We start from the raw sequence: 19,512 nt of genomic DNA on the forward strand, positions 1-19,512 counted from the left end.
GAGTACAGTGTATATCTGAATTGTTTTAAATGTCGTGATTGTACATAAATCATGATTATTTTTTATTTCCAAAATCACTTCCTGTTTACAATATTGTTGAGTCACCTAACAAGTATTTACATGCAATAATGTCCAGTTGTATGTTTTAAATTATGTTTTGTTATAGATATTGATGAATGCAGTATTGGAAGTCACATTTGTGATGCCATGACATCAGAATGTATGAACACCATAGGTAGTTACAGGTGTGATTGTAGGACTGGTTATACTGGTGATTCTAACTCACCCGGACAACAACCAACTTGTGAAGGTAAACTCATTCGGACAGTATTTTATTATCTTTAATAATGTTTGGTTTTATTGGTGACCCATACTTCCTGTAAATGGGCAAACAACAACTTGTAAGGTCACTGATACTGCATTGATACTGTCACTGATACTGCATTGATACTGTCACTGATGTTGCATTGATACTGTCACTGATACTGCATTGATACTGTCACTGATACTGCATTGATACTGTCACTGATACTGCATTGATACTGTCACTGATACTGTATTTTAATGTCTTTAAAGTTCTGCTGTGCTTCTGCTCAAAGTGATGTTACAGAAACTGGAGGTTACCTATTAATATAATTGTTTACTAATACCTTGTCTGTAAAAGTATGCATTGGATTTGTTGGGTTTAATAAACTAGAAAATACAATGTGTTGTAGCTTACTATAGTTAGAACCTACTGAATGGCTACAATTGATGTTTAACATTTAGTGTATCTGACATGTAGCTTTATTATGACATCATCACTTGAAGAGAAAAGACTTGAGATGACATGATTTTCAACTTGGTCAACATGACTTACACAATTTGACTTGTTGACAGGAACCATCCCAACTGAAGAACAAAAAAGTCAATGTACTGAAGGGTTGTCAGATGGCTGATCCAATTCAAACTTCAAAACTCCCATCATGGAAGAGTAACAACTACAACAATACTTCTACCAATTTATTCTGTGCCCTTTACTAGCCAACCTCTAAAGATAGATCTGTAAAATGTATAATTCCTTGAAGTTCTTCTCTTAGAAGCGAACTTTGTTATAACTTGCTCTATAAGATAGAAATCTCTTTTGAAGATGAAAACCAAATGAGACTTTTGCCGGTTAAGAAACTTTCCACATTTTCATGGATACATTTATGCATAGTTAAAATTTATTACTATGCAAGTATCTTATTTTGAAAGTCATCTAGTAATCCTGGATTGTGATTTTTGAATGATGAGCAAAGAATGATCTTCATAATAGTACAGCTTTAACAATATGTAAACTTGTGGTAAAGGCGTAACCAAACAGTTTGTTTTTTAGCTCAGCTGAAAGCTTACAGCTGAGGTACTGTATAGCGATCATGCAATTTTGCCAAAATTCTGTCACTTTTTGCCAACGGGTTTGAATCCTTGCCATTTAATAATTTTTTTCCTTCGATTTGGCTGAAATTTTGTGAGTGGTTTATGTGAGTTAAGTTTACATACATTTTAGTATTCATGATCAGTATGCATTTTGGTGTGCGTTAGCAAAATGTCTCACCGTCATTTCCCATCATTTTTTGAAATAATTCCAACTGTGGGAGACTTGATAAAGCAAATTACTTGTTATTCAGGCTCGCTATGTACTGTAGTTCAATGTCATCTCTGTAATACGACTGCTTAGTTGACTTTTAATTTGAACTTTTCAACAGTTTGTGTGTGGAATATGAAATGTGAGAATGACCTATATTGTAGGAGCTGTTGCATATTTGTGCTATTTAACATTTCTCTGTGGTACATCGATTGTAAATAAGTAACTTGTTGTTCTGTTATTGTATGGGTGCAACTTTTGTGAGCAAGTTTGGATGATCACAATTCAAACGTGATATCCAGGTTATTTTAGCAGAGGAATACTTGATGTTACATTTTTTTATTATTGCATATATAAATAAGTTTATGGCAGTATAGATTTGATGACAATCCAAATCTATGAACTCATGATAGCGTGTGTGAGTATGTACATATTTTGGTGTGTGTGTGCTGCCTTCTTGTAACACCCATATCTAAAAATGTGTGTATCATTGGCAACCCTTGTTCTTGGCATAAAGGTTGCCCATAGCTAGTGACGTTTGTAGATTTTATTGGAGGTCAAGAGTCAACAGGGAAAACCTTGTTCTTACCTTATGTCAAGAAAAGGAACATGTCGGTTGCCCTGAATTTAAAATGGTGATCTAAAATATGCCACATTATTTTTAATTGGAAAAATTTGTAATTATTGTTTTATCTCTGCTGAACAACAAGCTGAGATCCAAATGTGTGCAGAATAATAGGTCGCGGTAGCCAACTATGTTACAAAACAACCAACACGTCTGTCAATGGTGCACTTTAATATGTTGAACATAGAAACTGCCACCATAACACAAGCACTAGCATAATCCTGGTTAATTCTAGTCACCTATTCACAAGAGAAATTTTGATTGGAGTGACATGACAAATCAGACATATAAGTTTCAAAAGCTGGAACTAAAAATCCTAATCGAGAATAAATAACTCATAAAATGTTAGAAAAAATAATGACTTCTGTCTTTATTCAGTCAACATTATGCTTCTCTGTGAAGAAAGTGTGAGAATGTGGCCTAATGTTATAACTTTCTCCAGAACGATAATGATATGGCTGCAGTACAATCCATATACCGCTATATACTAAGAGTAACTTACCAAGAAAGCTTTATGTGTGCATGATATGCAGAAGGTGCCAGAAAGTTTTTGTCAAATGAATATGGTAACCAATCAGATAATGTGGTTTAATGATATGGAGCTGAAAGAGCATATATTGTCCATTTTCATTGGCTGAAATATTGCTGAATCATAGAACATTGTACAGATTTGACGAAAGAAAATGTAGAAGGCTAAGTGAGGGAAATTGCTAAGTAATTTCTTTCCCATCCATCCATTCTTTATATTGCCATGTCTTTTTTAATCTATGCATTGGCCCCTGGTTTGGTTTGGTTCCACTTTATCCTATCTGGAACATAACTGCTTACACACTTTCTGTTTAACTCACAGGTTGAGTTTGTTGACGACAACCCAACTTAGCCTTCACGTGTATTTACTGTACATTTAACACACTTGGCAAGCACAGTTTTGAAATCCACTCACTAGTGGTTATTATAAAGGATTTTTATTTTTTAATTATTTATTTATTTGATTGTTGTTGTTTTTTTGTCTGATTTTAACATACACAGTAGTTATAAAATGGACCAGCGTACGCTAAACGGCATGCATTTATAGATGATGTTATATCCATTTGTGTACTTTTGTGTGTATTTTATAATGAAGCATGTGCTGATTGCGAGCCTTGATAGTTCCCCGTACTTAAGCCGCTTAGGTGTGTTGATCACGTTGTAAGGTTACTTTCACATGCTACTGTTCCTTCCCACATTTGAATAAAATAAGGCTAATTAAATGCTACATTCCCTCAATAGAAATCTATTTTGGTGCTTAAAACTTACTTTACGAGAACAAGAGATATCTGCTGATCCGGCATTGGAAGTCCCTATGATCTCCACAAGGGCTTATATAAGATATTCTAGAAAACTGGACTTCTGACATGCATTTTTGGGCTTAGAGGCACTACAAGTGAACACAAAAGATCTAGAACTGCTAAAGCTGCCCGAAAATGTGCACCATGAACACCCACCAAGGGCTTTGGAATACTTTCCAGAGAAATTGAATTCCTCTCTCTCACAAGAATTTTTTGGCTCAACATGCTCTGAGAGAACAGTAAATGCTTAAAAGCTTTGCAGCTTGGGGGCTTATCCCCCTGGATCACTACTATACCCTTACCGAAATCCCAGATATAAAAATCCAGATCTGGCCCAGATCTGGAATTTCAATCTGGGCCAGATCTGCTCCAGATCTGGAATTTATATCTGGCCAGATAAAAAATTGGGCAGATATAACTTGATGTAAAATAAAGTTTTACATGGCCCATATAAAATTTGATCTGGTTAAATTTTATTGCATCCGTATCTGGGCCAGATAAAACTTTATCTGGTTGATATAAAGAAAAAATGGTCACACTTCATATTCACGGTGTGTTAAGGAAGTAATTACCCATGTAGGAATTTATCAAATGCACATCAATTTAAATGGGTTAGTATATATACTTCTCATGAAGTAGAACATCGAAAGTTAAATATATCAATTTTCAAACGTACATCTTTCGATCCGTCCTTTCTGATATATATTTCTCTTAATTGTATATCAACGTGAACAAGATATATTAAAGAACACGTTTAATCGATATTTGAAACGATATTCTCATTCTTTAGTTTGTGAAGTTTTAACAATAAAACGGAATTTGTTTTTCTGGGCCAAATAGAGATCTAAATGGATAAAAGTATGCCTGACCAGCTCTCAGCAGCAGTTGACAGCAAACCACTTCTTCACTGTATTCAGTATCGGCTGACACTTCAATGTACATATACAGACAAAATCATTTCCAGTTAAAGGAATAATGTAGGCAGGGATCAGAGACAAAGAGAAGAGGCTCCAATACCACCCCTTATTATGATGTATTGATTGTTTTTACTACTTTCCCAAATGATTCAGAACTAGTTATATCCTGATATGAACATTTTCTCTCATTACTTTAGCGACGGAGCTTGAAATTCAACTCATGGACATTATTAATGTAAGTTTTACCTTCTGTTATAAACTGTTTGAATGTTGCTCTGTCTTTTTTTAATTTCACCAAAACACATAACATTGCATGATGACTAAAACATTTATACGGACGAGGTTGAGCTTTCTCTCGGGGGGGGGGGGGGAGTGGATTGAAGTGAAGGGTTTATGAGGGGTGTGGGGGGTTGATGGTCCTGTTTGGGGACATCTCTCATTACACATTAAAGTTTAAGTTTTGAAGGTTTGTTTTATGTTAGTAATATGTTAGTAATAATCGATACTTATCACATGATTGCCAGGATATTTCTCCTCACACCTGCCATTTCTTTCCCCATTTACGTATATGCTTAAATTTTATTCAGACAATCACCAGAGAAAACACAACCACCAAAGAGGTTGTTATGGCCTCGGAAATGATAGCAAAAATATCGGATGGTGAAGGCTTTTTGGAAGAGGATCCACAGAGGATAGAGTTGCTCATCTCATCTCTGGAGTCAGTCGTGAGAGCAGGAGAGGCCTCTATTAACGTAAGCAGATCAACAAACTGTATCATGAAATTTAGCGCATATACTCAATGTGGGCAAAATGAGAATTACAAGCAAATCGCCAACATATCTTCAAAAATGTATTGAGTCATGTATGGCCTGAATGTGGAATGGTTACTGGGGATGGAGTGAAGCGGGGAATGGGTGTAGAGAAGGGATAGGTGGGAGAGACATAATAGATGATGTCACGTCTAAAAAAAATAAGGTATACAATCTACAGCAATTTCGCGTTTATTCAATTTTTCTTTTTCTCCGTAATAGGTGACGGATCCAGTGGTAAGAAGCATCAACAATCTTATGAATCTAGATCAAGGTATTCTAGAGGATGGCATGATTGAAGGAGGAAGGGCTGTGGCTGCGTTAGAGGAACAAATCACAAATTTTCAGACAAATGATGGAAATTTCTCCACAGTTCTTGACAATGTTGGGGTAACTGCGGTTAAAATAGATGCAAGGGGTGTCGGTAGTAGCTTAGGGTATGCAAACTTATTGCCAGAAAATGAGACACTGTTAATGGGTGGCGCTTTTCAAGAAGGCAATACTCGACTATTCTCTGATGGTGACGCGATACCTCTCAACAGAACGGCTACATCCATATCGGTACCATCATCAGTATTAGACTTGCTCGGAGGAGGTAAGAAAGTCTCTTTTACACATCATTGATACTTTGCAGCAGTTACGTAACCAGTTTTGCAAACAATGATACATCTTTAGTACATTAATATGAAGGAAAATTGGAAATAATTGACATATGATGTTAACTAATTTAACGTACAGTAGCTCAGTTTAAGTATAGTAAAACTGTATTACATTTCTCCAATTTCAGCTGGTGTCGAGTTGACAACTGTTCCAGTAACTTTCATAATCTATGGTAATGATGTTCTGTTCAGACCATCAATGCCGACAGAGGTAGAAGAGAATATCGACGAGGAAGATAATTCCACAGTAAATGAAAGGGTTGCAAGTCAAATCATCTCCGCCATTATACAAACTGAGAACACCAGCATCGTAAATCTCCCTCCGGGTTCACCTGTGATCGCAACATTCCTATCAAATCTGGTAAAAATGATTTCGTGTGAAAAGAAAGTCCTAATCATATAAATATTTTTATCTGTAAGACATCAATCTGTGTTTTTGCTATAGCTTATTGGTAGAAATACAGTCCATAACGCTCATCACAAAACTTATATCTTAATTCGCACTATCTATGCATATGTAGTTACATGACTGAAAGCTTTGACGGTAATTTTGTCACAAATTTCCAAATGGCAGCAAACTGTACATGTATATATATATATATATATATATATATATATATATATATATATATATATATATATATATATATATATATATATATATATATATATTTATATATATATAAAAGATAAACAAGCGAATATTTTTAACAACGACTTACTGCTATATTTTGGAGTGGTCACCACTCCATCGTCAGGTAATTGTACAAGATCAATTAAATACAAGGGCTAATATACATCAGAAGACGACAATAGTGATAAGAGTGATTTTTAAACTAGGAATGATTAGAACAACTAGCAACAATAGTGACGCTGGTAGATAAAGATGGAATAGAGCAGGTAAACATATATATATATATATATATATATATATATATATATATATATATATATATATATATATATATATATATATATATATATATATATATATATATTGGTTGTTCCATAGGCTCTTCCTTAAGTGTCTGCTTAGCCAACTTGTTTATGTGCCACCTTGAGGAGAAATTGATCCAAATTTGTCCTAAACTTAACTTTTATATAGAAGATATGTGGATGACATTTTTGTAGTTATTTCAGCAGACTATGTGGATGATTTTCTACAGGTATTGAACTCTTTTCATGAATCTATTCAATTTACTTATGAAAGGGAATGCGGGGGTAAATGTGCTATTCTTGATATAGATATTTTCAGAATGGTTGGCTCCAGCGGTAATGACACTATCGCCACTTCAGTTTTCCGTAAAAAAATTTTTACAGGGTTGTTCATTAATTGGAAATCCTGGTGCCCCAAAAAGTATAAAATTGCCGTTATTAAGGCTTTACATGAACGTGCACATAGATTGTGTTCGTTGGATTCCTTGTTCGTTCATGAATTGCAATTTATTAGACGTATTTTGACTTTAAATGGTTACCCTAGGAAGTTGTTGCAAGAAATGGTAACTATACTAATAAATTAAGAAAACAACTGGGCATGGGTCCTGTAATTAAATTAGATCATGGGGAGACCAAGGTAAATACTGTTTATGTTAAATTACCATATTGTGGCCCCCATATATATATATATATATATATATATATATATATATATATATATATATATATATATATATATATATATATATATATATATATATATATACATATATATATATACATATATATATACATATATATATATACATATATATATATATATATATATATATATATATATATAATTTTTATCCGGCTTTATTTTGCCCTAACTTATTTTCAGAATTAGGCTTTTATAAGGAATTAATTTAATAAGATAACAATCAGTGACATGTCATTAAATTATGTTACAATGAATGTAATGAGCCTTTTTCTCACTGCAGACAATAAGTGTAGAAGAAACTATCGAAGCACACGACTGTGTTGTCTGGAGTTATAATGAAAACACGGGGGAAGGGTTTTGGACAAAAGACGGGTGTGAGAGGATGTTCCACGAAAATCGTGACCTTACCATGTGTTCATGTGGTCGGCTGGGCAGTTTTGCTATCCTTATTGTAAGTATTTATTATCTCATATTTTTCAACTTTTTGTATAGTATTGGAAACAGATGTGACACCCGCAAACATGTGTACATCTATTCACCCATACTATATCCACACACAAACTGCACAATGTACACGTAAATGATTGGTGATTTTCTATAGGAAATAGCAACTTCGTCAAATCATTGCTGCTAATGAAAGACTATGGTCATTCAAAGTGAAAAACATAGTGGGAAAAGGGGTCCTCAAAATGAGGACTTTTTACCTCAAAATGTTGACTTCTTATCTCAAAATTTTGACTTTAAAAGTAAAACGTTTGAGATGAAAAGTTTAAATTAAAATATTGCTTTGAAAATTATCGGGGGCCATGCCCCCGCCCCACCATGGTGCAGTGGCTCTGGAAATGTCATTTCAAATTCTAGTCATATATGCCTGGTTTCATTTACAATTTCTGTTTGTTGATGGAGTTTTTTAGTTTAATGTTGTTTTGCTTTGTCTCAATATCCTCGGAAATAGACCAATATATGAAGAAAATATCTCTCAACCATTAGTTATATAACAGTCACGACACGTATTTCGATCCCCATCTCCCCAGTACCAAAAAGAAGTATGGCGTAAAGGTTAGAACATGCTTGTTGCATCTATTCATAGTACCTGGACATTAAAAATGTGCATTTAACGACAGATCCTGCATGATGGGGAGTAAATCTATAGACTGGCGTCCCAGTTGCTTTTCCCTATATCTAGAGACGCCTTTGAATGGCTCTCATGCGCTCACGTTATTGAAACCGGTTAACCAAGAACTGTGCACCGGCTGTATGATGGGCTGAAATGTTAGGAAATTTACTTACTAGCTTTGGGATCACATCATAATTAATCATTTGTTTTTAAATTGCGTCCATTAATCTGTAAATATTACAGAAAATCATCACGAGCGTCTATTTTCAAATGCAAATAGATGTGGGTGTGAGGGTCAGAAAGCATGTTTTAGGAGATGCAAGCTGCTATTTCTGGGCCCTAAATTAACAGCTAATCAGAATCGGAGTATAGCTTTTTTGGCCTACAGTACATAAGAAAATAATTCAGTGTATTTTACACACTAAGATTAAGCTAAGCCTACCAGAACAGGATAAACATCAGCTTTCATGAACATTCTAATTTGCTTGATAATGTACTGCAACTTTTTAATTCATAGTTTGTGTGTATATAGACCTCTACCATACTAATAAGTCTATTAATGACAGCAACGGGATCTAGTAAAGTTCTACTTGGCTTAAAAAAACATAAAGGTCATATAACAGCTCTTTGGCTTGAGGTTTTATCGAACATTATCAGTACATTTATCAAAGAAGTGTATTAGTGGAAGGAGGTTTAATCTGTTGTACTCAAACGTTTTCGAGCAGATGCACCTCAGGTACTCTAGTTTCAAGACCTAGTAAAACACTGGTTCGTGAACTGTGATTGGTCTATGTAACGAATATTTTCCTTACGGTCTACTTCACCTCATTCAAGTTTGAGTTGCAACACTGATAATGGTTATTAGACCAGTTGTAAAAGCTGGCGCCTAACTTTTTGGTTTTGTTAATGATCGTAACCTTTGCTTTCATGATGGCGTACGTGTGTGTGTGCGTTTGTGACGCCTAGCTTGTAAACACGATATCTGAAGAAGGGAAGGCCTGACCAATTTCATATTTGGTATGCATAAGAACCATATTGAGTACAAGAAGCCTACTGGTTTTCGTGGAGATAAGTTGGGGTCACCACTGATGTTAAATTGTGAAGACCTTGTAAACACGATATCTCAAGAAGGTAAGCTTGGACAGATCTCATATTTAGTACATGTATGAACCACATTGAGTACAAGAAGCCTAGGATGTCGAAGGTCATTTGGGGTCATCAGAGGTCAAATTGTGCAAACCTTGTAAACATGATATCTGAAAATTGGAAGCTTGGACAGATCTCATACTTCGTTGAAGGTGTATAACATTGAGTAAAAGAAGCCTATCGATTTTGGTGGAGGTCAAATGTCAATTTGGGGGGAAAAGGTCAAACTGTGAAAGCCTTATTAACAAGATATTGCAAGAAGGAAACCTTGGACAGAACTCATATTTGGTTTGTAGATGTACCATATCAAATTTAAGGGGCCTATTATTGCTTTTGGTGGAGGTTAAAGGTCATTTGAAGTCAACAAACACCAAACATATACTTCACTCACCTCTCACCTGTCTCTCTACACTAACGCGCCTTCCTAAACATAATATACCAAGGGAAGCTTGGTCAGATCACATATTTGGTATGTAATTGTAATGAATGATGTAACTGATGTTACCGACAACTTTAAGCTTAACTTGGAAATAGTGTTGAAATCATCACAAGTTCATCGCATTATTTAAAGGTGAAAGGTCATCCGCACCAGTGATGTCAGACATGTGTGATATATGCCTACTGCGTATGACTGCTTTATCGATGTTAAAAAGGAAACACATGATGGTTCTCACATGGAACATGCATAGCTTGTTTTTTCAGCATTTCTTGGAAACCATACATGCAATCACATGTGAAGTGAGTAATATAAACTGTACAAAATTACGAGGTACATGAGGCAACCTGCTAACTTTGAGTAAATCCATTCATTTTTTCTCTTGTTCAACAGAGAGTTCGTAAGGGACCTGTGGAGGCTCAAGTTACTCTATACTATATTACTTTGATTGGATCGATAATCTCGGGATTCGCTCTGGTAGGATGTCTGATAATCTTTGTCTCCTTAAAGTAAGTTACTGAGCTCACATAAAGGCTTATCATCAATGACGTTCTTAAGCATCACATCCCAATCAAGCGCTTCTTCTTTTGCCATCTTACAATATTGGCTTAGACCAACATCGTTAGTTTAATTTAAAAAAAGTAATATGTCACGAAGGCCATCATATCAGCTAGATGATTGTCTTCATGTGTTTTTTAATGTAAATTAATGTAATATGTTAATATTTATAAAGATCTGTGTCTTTCTCTATTGAAATTCGATATATATATACTTCATACATCGTACAAATGTCACCCCAGATAGAGCCTGGGCACAAAACTAAGCAACTTGACCTGCCGTAACCCCAGTCACCTTACTTTGCGACTGTAACTGTATATCATCATCTCACGAGTCTCTTCGGCTGGGATTCAAATAGCTTCAAATCTATTTATATTGTGCAAAGCCCTGTAATTGGATGCAGAGGTTATTTCATTTCAAAAGTACTGTAGTAGCAGGAAATCACTGAAGGTCTTTGTTAAGTATGAAAGATTAACTTTAATATTTTATGTAATGTTAGGCTTATTTTATTTAGATCTTTCAGGTCGAAGCAGCCAACTCATATCCACATCAACCTTTGTCTATCTCTCCTGGGATTCTACATCGCCTTCTTACTGAGCCCTCTAGCAGTTGGGAAGGAGATCTATTGTACGGTAGCCTCAGTGTCCATCCATTTCTTTTGTCTTGCTACTTTGGCTTGGATGTCCACAGAAGCTATGAACATGTACTATTTATTCCTAAAAGCTGAAAGGAGCACCGTTCGACACTTTATACCAATAGCTTGTCTTCTAGCATATGGTAAGTGAGTTTTTGGAGACAATTATACCTTTTTAACGGGATTTAATCATTCACAGATTCCGACAGAATGCCAATGACGTTATCAAATAGGCGATTACTTTGAATAGGTAATGGAGGATGGTCCATAGAGTACTACCCAAAAATAAAGATTGACAATATTTCATACTTCTACTTGTGGTCCATTTTTTTAGTCACTCAAAGGAAACTTGTCATGCAATTAAATAATGAAATATTATTTTGAATATCATCATATTTCTGACTGTTTTTGGTTTCCATGATAATCGTAACCTTTGCATTCAAGATGGCGTATGTGCGTGTCTGCGTGGTGTGCGTGTGTGTGTGAATGCGTTTGTGACGCCCAGCTTGTAAACACGATAAATGAAGAAAGGAAGGTCAGACTAATTTCATATTTAATGTGTAGGAGTACCACAATTGAGTACAAGAAGCCTATTGCTTTTGGTGGTGGTCAAAGGTTATGTGGGGTCACCAGGGGTGAAATTGTGAAAACCTTGTAAACACGATATCTCAAGATGGGAAGCATGGGCAGCTTTCATATTTAGCGTGTAGAAGTACCACATTCAGTACAATTAGTGTATTGTTTTGGGTGGAGGTCAAAGGTTATTTGGGGTCACCAGGGGTCAAACTGTAAAAAAAACTTGTAAACACGATATCTCAAGAAGGAAATCATGGGCAGTCCTTGTATTTGCTGTGTAGGGTGTACCGCATTGTGTGAAAGGAGCCTATTGCTTTTAGTGGAGGGCAAGGATCAAATTGTGAAACCCTTGTAATCACGATATCCCAATACTGAAAGCTTGGGGCCGTGTATAGATATACCACGTTGAGTAAAGAAGCCTATTGTTTTTGGTGGAGGTCAAAGGTCTTTTGGGGTCATAAGAGGTCAAATCGTAAAACCCTTCTAAACATGTTCATCCTCACTATACATTACGTTACTTTCATGAAGAAAACTGCTAATGTTAAATTATTAAATCCACAATGCATATTTGCATTCTGGTTTGTTGTTACCATCAGGATTACCGGCTGCTTGTGCTCTTCTTGTGGTGTTCCTCGACAATAGCACTGATTTCCAATCGGCGAGCTAGTAAGTCTCAGATGTTTTGACTTTTTCAGCCTCTCTCCTCTTTCTATTACGAAGGTTAGGTGTAAGCCACATGGCTATGGTGATGATATTTACCAAGGGTGCTCGTTGCTACCAAGTTTTTTTTTCATAGAGTTGATCCAAGAGGAGGAGGTTAATCAAAGTATTTTTGTCCCCTTTTACTTAGCATGTAATGACCTACACAATTAAATTTACTAGCTAAAGCCTCAATCATTCCACTTCAGGAAGGGTGTTGGATCAGTAGTGGTGGCAGTGACGGTGGAAGAGGGTGTTGGGGTTGGGATACGTGGCGTTACTAATTTGGTCAAAATACAAAGAACTGGTAAGAATGTATTTTCCTCATTGTGATGTATTATTCCAAATTACGACAAACGTGCACATCCATTTTATACCACAGGTTGCTGAAACATTTCCATAACGATATATATTGACATTTGACATATTGATATTATAAGTGTTACGTATGATTAATATTATCTTAATCCTATTATTTTTGTTTTGCTTCTTTTTGCTTTAAATTTATTTTTCCCTCACCAAAGCTGCTTTATCCATCCTGGTTATGCACTCTACTTTGGTTTTCTGACGGAAGTGGGTGCCATGTTTGTGTTTAATTTCATCATCTTCATTTGGGTGATTCGTAAAATACTCTGCCGCCCTCTCATGGTCAGTAAAACAGCTGAAAACGCCAAACGTAATGAGGTCATCAAGCGAGTCCGCCATGCAATTCTCTTCTGGTTCGTTCTCGGTCTGTCTTGGATTTTCGGATTTTTTGCTGCCGTCGATACCAAAACTCTGATATTTGATTATCTCTACTGTTTCTTCATCTCAATTCAAGGCATCTTAATGTTCCTCTTATTGTGTGTGGCCAGTCCTGCATTTAAAGGAATATTTTGTAGAACGGACTCTACGCAAACGAAAGTTACCAGACAGACACAGCTCGGGTCAGGTAGTCAATCTAACATACCTATGGATAGTATGAACAATCCATCAACATCTGTAACATAATAAATCCTTTGGAATCGATTTTGTCTCCTATTAAATCAAGTAAAAACTGCAGAGTTGACATTTCTTGCATTTTTCCCTTCATATTCTGCATGTTCAGTTGCTTTGTTAAATGGAGCCCTCGTTATCATAGTTTTACACTTACTAGAGCTGTAATTTTGTAGTGTATGTTAATGACAAGTGTTGATGAAGAAGGTTTCATCTCAACCAATATTGCTAACATTTGGCGTTCCCCAAGGGTATTTGCTGGGATCAAAGCTGTTTACAATTTACTCTCCCCTTTAGCAGCTATATGCAAGAATCACAATATATAGGTGTTCATATGCATGCGGAAGCTACCCAATTGTTGATGTTCTTCGACTTAGATACCAACAGTGGTGAACATGATTTCATTCAGCACCCATCGAGGGTTGTATTTCAGAACCTATGTTTATGGATGAAAGATAGCCACCCCAAACTGAATGATGACAAGGCTGGTCTACTTGTTTTAACTCTTCCATACTTCAAGGAGTTGGTCCAGGTCTCTAATATCCAAGTGGGGAGTGATGTTGTTGAGAACTCATCATCTGTACGTGACCTGGGTATCATTCATGTGTCATCAATCTACAGGGCAGCATACCATCACTTGCACAAAATCAATGCCATAAGGAAGTCACTTGATACCAGAACTGCTGAAACATTCATTGTTCATTGTTCTCATTCAATGGTTTTTGAAGTGTTCCAAAATATCAGCACTTTATAAATAGTGATTGATGATGATGATGATGATGATGATGACGACGACGACGACAACGACGACGATGACTGCACTTTCTTCACATTCAATAGAAAGTTATGAATACTAATATCAAGTTTGACAATATTGTGTTGAAATTTCACTTTTAAGTGAGTTAGTGTTGCCTCATGTAAATGAAATGTTTTAGAGCAAGAAAAAGCAGTCCTTTCAAAATTCCAGAAAAGCAGAGACATGGCTGTAACTCAAATGAAATATGTTAAAAAAAGTCTTGATTTCCATGTCACAAGGATAGCCATTAACAAATGCTCCCAAAAAACAAATGCTAGAAATTCAAAAATTATTAGCTCAAATCTAACTGCAATATACAATTTTTGCCTTTTAAACCATGTCAAGACACACAAGGCTATTTCAAGGAACTCTACTCTATGTCTTTGAATAATTAGGAGGACAGTTTACCATGCTAAAAAAAAGTTTTGGGTTAATACTAATGACATGTTATTATTAAAGTCTGTGTTAGAAACACAACTTATATAAAATATCCTGGTTGGGAGTATGGTTACAAAGAAGGAATGGAAATAAAAATAGGGTAACCAAAATGGAGGTATGCTAAAGTGATCTTCCCAGAAGTGACTATTAGTGCTTGATTATACCTGGTCAGTAGAATTTCAAACTCTACTGGCAATGGTGTGATTGTGACAGGCTCTGCTCTGCATAGAGGAGCTACAGCTTGGAAGATTCTAAGCAATCTTGATATAGAGAGGGGGCTCATAGAGGAGCTACAGCATGGACGATTCTTAGCATTCTTGATAAAACTACAAGATCAGTCAGAGAGAAGAAAGTAATTAAGTAAACATACTGCAAGAGATCAACTGCTTTGACCAATTATTTAGACCAACAGGGGAATGATCCATAACAAACCAAACTAAAATACTTCAAAGCTTCAGGACAAAAATATAATTAAGTACAGAAACCATTTCCATTTTGAGTCAACTATAACACCTAACGAGACCCTACTGTTAAATATAAAATATACATAAGCATTACATAAGCAGTAATGTTAAGTGAGGAATTTATTCACAATTTTACAGCCTCAGATATTTTATGTAAATGAAGAGATTTTTAACTACATAAGGCATCCATCATCACAAAAGTAGCATCATCAGCATACATCAATACTTTATTCCTTTTACTATTATAACAAAACCATGTACCCTGGTTCAGCTGATGTAAATAGCCAGATATACACAGAGATTATTACAAGGTTTGAGGTTTTCCTATTATCAGTTATGGTTGATTTTACAGCTTCTTGGTTTTATTACTATTATGTTTTTATTGAACAGTACTTTTACATATATATCTTAATTTTTACTGTAATTAACTCTAGACGAATTAGGCAGGTTAGAGGGTTTTCTCATATAAACTTTGACTTCACTTTTACACTCCTTTTTTGTTTACTATTTTCATATTTAACAGTGCATTACAAATTGATTGATGTGATGAAGGTGTAATTGAGTGGTTTAACATTATATATTCATGTTTACTGTTAGTTGTTATAGAATGCTAGTAGATGGGGCTGGGCAGTATTATCAGTTCATAACAACAAACAATAGTTTCAAAAGCTATTGTGTATGTATTCATTTGATAATAACTTTCCATAGAATGTATGTTGTGCATTTAAAATGTGTGATTGGAGGAAATGAAAATGAAAATACGGTTGTCAAGCTTCAAGCCAAACCTTTCAATTTATCATCCCAATCATGAACACGAAAGTGACTATTGAACATTGTGCAAGTTGTTGCAATGGGGATATTGGAGAGTTTGAATGTTCAATCTTAAACTACTGTCTGTTGTTAATGAATGCTACTAGAGGGGATGGGAGGTTGGAGGGGATGGGAGGTTGGAGGGGTGTAGTATCAGTTCATCACAGAAAATTAATAGCTAGAACAGCTGTTTGATTATATGTAATCTTCTGATAATAACTTTCCATTTAAAGTATGTCCGACGTACGCATTAGCAGATATACAACGTTATTTTACTACTATTTACTCCAATTTGAACACAAGCAAAGTAAACTGGATATCTCCATTGTTGCAGCTAGTTTCTTTACAGGATGTCTGTGTTAGTTTTGTTCTTTCAACTTTCGTTTAATCAATCATTGCAAGAGTAAGTAGCATCATCAGCATACATCAATACTTTATTCCTTTCACTTCAATAACAAAACCATGTACCCTGGTTCAGCTGATGTAAATAGCCAGATATACACAGAGATTATTACAAGGTTTGAGGTTTTTCCTGTTATCAGTTATTGTTAATTTTACAACTTCTTGGTTTTATTACTATTATGTTCTTATTGAACAATGCTTTTACATATACATCTTAAGTTTTACTTTAATTAATGCTAGAATAATTGTAGGGAGGCAGGTTTGAGGGGTTTTTTTTCCATATAAACTTTAATTTCACTTTGACACTTCTTATGTGTTTACTATTTTCATATTAAACAGTGCATTACAAATTGATTGATGTGGTGAAGGGGTAATTGAGTGGTTTAACATTATTTCTTAATTTTTACTGTAAGTTTTTAAAGAATACTAGTAGACGGGGGAAGGGGGTGGGGTGTAGGGCATGAAAGGCAGTATTATCAGTTCATAACAACAAATAATAGGTTCAAAAGCTATCGGTAAGTAATCATTTAATAATAACGTTCCATAGAATGTTCGTTGTGCATTAAAAATGTGTGATTGGAGGAAGTGAAAATGAAAATACGGTTACCAAGCTTCATGCCAAAACTTTAAATTGATCATCTCAATCATGAACACGGAAGTGACTATTGAACAGTGTGCAAGTTGTTGTGATGAGGGCTATTGGAGAGTTTGAACGTTAAATCTTAATTTACTGTCTGTTGTTAATAAATGCTACTAGAGGGGATGGGATGTGGAGAGGGGGTGTAGTATCAGTTCATCACAGAAATTTCACAGCTAGAACAGTTTGAGTATATGTAATCTTCTGATAATAACTTTCCATAGACTTTATCATTTTGTGCACTATGCACATTTAATATATGTCTGACATACGTGTTAGCATTTATACAAATTTTATTTGACTACTTACTCAGATTTTAATACAAGCAAAGTAAACCTGGATATCTCCATTGTTTCACCTAGTTTCTTTACAGATTGTCTGTGTTAGTTTTGTTCTTTCAACTTCTCGTTTTACGATGAAACAATGTTCAATTAGTCATGATACTGAGTGATAAATTACTCAGCAATTTAGCAACAATGTTCAACAGTAATGGAGTTTACAGCTCTACACCCAAGGAAAAGTCTCCAGCTAGTCCAAAACTGCAAGCTATAGTGTTCGTCTGCTCAGGAAAATGTAAGACTAACAACGTTATAGCTGTTATAACAGCAGAGCTGATGAAATTACAAGATAACCAGCTGTTCCTTTCAACAACAACGAAAATGTGCCAAATACCTATGACACATCAACACAGATTTTTCCTCCCTTGCTGATAAAACCAGAACAGCGGTGGTTTATTATTGTTACTCGTTGATAACTTAACCTTTTACCATTTTGAGCAAAATATATTACTTCATTAAACGGCACGAAACGGCACTATATTCAATATTCTAGTGAATCGGTTTGGAGTTATGACAGAGAGCCAGCAGGGGCAGTGATTTCGGACATAGTCTCAATGAGCATATATAACGTAACGTTGCTATTTTCAAGTTACGACCATGGCAGCAAAGTTACTTTAAAAGTTACTTACTACATGTAAGCTTTAAAATGGAAGTTATCGTGTTTATCACAGTTTTTAAACGTTGGCGGCGTCATTGTTGACGTTTCACTTCCACAGACAGCAAGAACCCACTTACAAGTGAACGTATACGCGGTAAACCGCATATAAATTTACTGAACGTAATTGGAGTTACCAAGCTTACATGTATTCAGACGTTCACCTGTATTTGACCTAAATCTTTGACTTCTGCATGAAACAATAGGATTCTAACTTAATGGGATCAACAAAGTAACCATGTTTATGAATTCCACTGGACATTACTTTGGGAGTCATATTCTTTGGAACTACATGTTTAGCCAAGCATTAGCCAAGCATTTCTTTTGAATTTATCGTGTTTACAACGCGTTTACCTTCAACCTCCGTCAATTTTACACGGTTAATGTCCTGAATTACAAAAGGGGATCTATATAGCCTACCAAACATAAAGCACAATATAGGTGAATATATTGAGTTAAAGTGTTTACAACATCTGTCATCATGACTGTCTATCAATTTATAACGATGGAACATCCAAAAGATTTACCTAAACAAAACAATGCAAATCAACTTTCGAAGATTAAGAATCACAAATCAGCGCTTCCGAATCCCTGCAAGCTATTCAAATAGCCTATAGGCTATATATATATAATATCATACAAGTTACACATATAAGCGATATGGAGAAATAGCTCATGTAGAGTTGTTAAGTCTGATAACATACGCCACTCTTACTTAACTACGTATGGATTAGTTAAGCGATGAAAATGAAACAAATCAACTTAGATGTTTACGCATCTACGTAGGTGGAGTATCTATCTCGATATTCTTAGACAGTGGCGTAGGAAGGTACTTTTGAGTGGGGGGGGGGGGCGAATACTGATGGCCGGCCTGGGGGATGTCTAAGGGGAGGGAATGTTTTTGCATTTCCAGGTGGCCTCAGATGCAATTTGGTGCTCCAAATGAGATTTTTTTCTCATTTGGAAATGAAAAAGGGGTTTCCTGACTTGCGGAGCGGGGGGGGGGGGGTAGGGGGCGAAATGATACTTCCGCCCCCATATTTTTCACTGGGGGGGGGGCTGGTGCCCCCAGCACCCCCGGTTCCTACGCCCTTGTTCTTAGAGACAATGTGCTCGAATGTGTCTATGAAACTAATGCAATATTGGTGAGCCATTCTTGCAAGATTGACACTTAAATTGATCTCCGGGAGGGGTAGATTATTTTCAGTGTTTCGGTTTATCATTTAACCAAATACTCTGGTAAAGTAA

The 19,512-nt window shown here is 35.6% G+C and overlaps 1 protein-coding gene across 4 annotated transcripts in view; it reads left to right on the top strand.

Moving 5' to 3' along the window:
• The window catches only part of LOC139976764 (adhesion G-protein coupled receptor G2-like), an 88,058-nt gene extending 72,676 nt beyond the window's left edge, over window positions 1–15,382 (top strand). Inside the window, exons 4-13 of one of the 4 annotated variants that reach the window (XM_071985508.1) lie at window positions 167–310; window positions 4,674–4,711; window positions 5,064–5,228; window positions 5,508–5,880; window positions 6,073–6,305; window positions 7,864–8,034; window positions 10,676–10,791; window positions 11,355–11,617; window positions 12,647–12,716; window positions 13,274–15,382. In XM_071985508.1, coding sequence (XP_071841609.1) covers window positions 167–310; window positions 4,674–4,711; window positions 5,064–5,228; window positions 5,508–5,880; window positions 6,073–6,305; window positions 7,864–8,034; window positions 10,676–10,791; window positions 11,355–11,617; window positions 12,647–12,716; window positions 13,274–13,739 — 2,039 coding nt within the window. In that variant the 3' untranslated portion in view covers window positions 13,740–15,382. The remainder of the gene's footprint in view (window positions 1–166; window positions 311–4,673; window positions 4,712–5,063; window positions 5,229–5,507; window positions 5,881–6,072; window positions 6,306–7,863; window positions 8,035–10,675; window positions 10,792–11,354; window positions 11,618–12,646; window positions 12,717–13,273) is intronic. The other 3 variants (XM_071985517.1, XM_071985530.1, XR_011796253.1) reach the window with 3 other exon arrangements.
• The last annotated feature ends 4,130 nt before the right edge of the window (window positions 15,383–19,512 follow it).

The sequence above is a fragment of the Apostichopus japonicus genome, chromosome 2, assembly GCF_037975245.1.
Source record: "Apostichopus japonicus isolate 1M-3 chromosome 2, ASM3797524v1, whole genome shotgun sequence".
NCBI lineage: Eukaryota > Metazoa > Echinodermata > Holothuroidea > Aspidochirotida > Stichopodidae > Apostichopus > Apostichopus japonicus.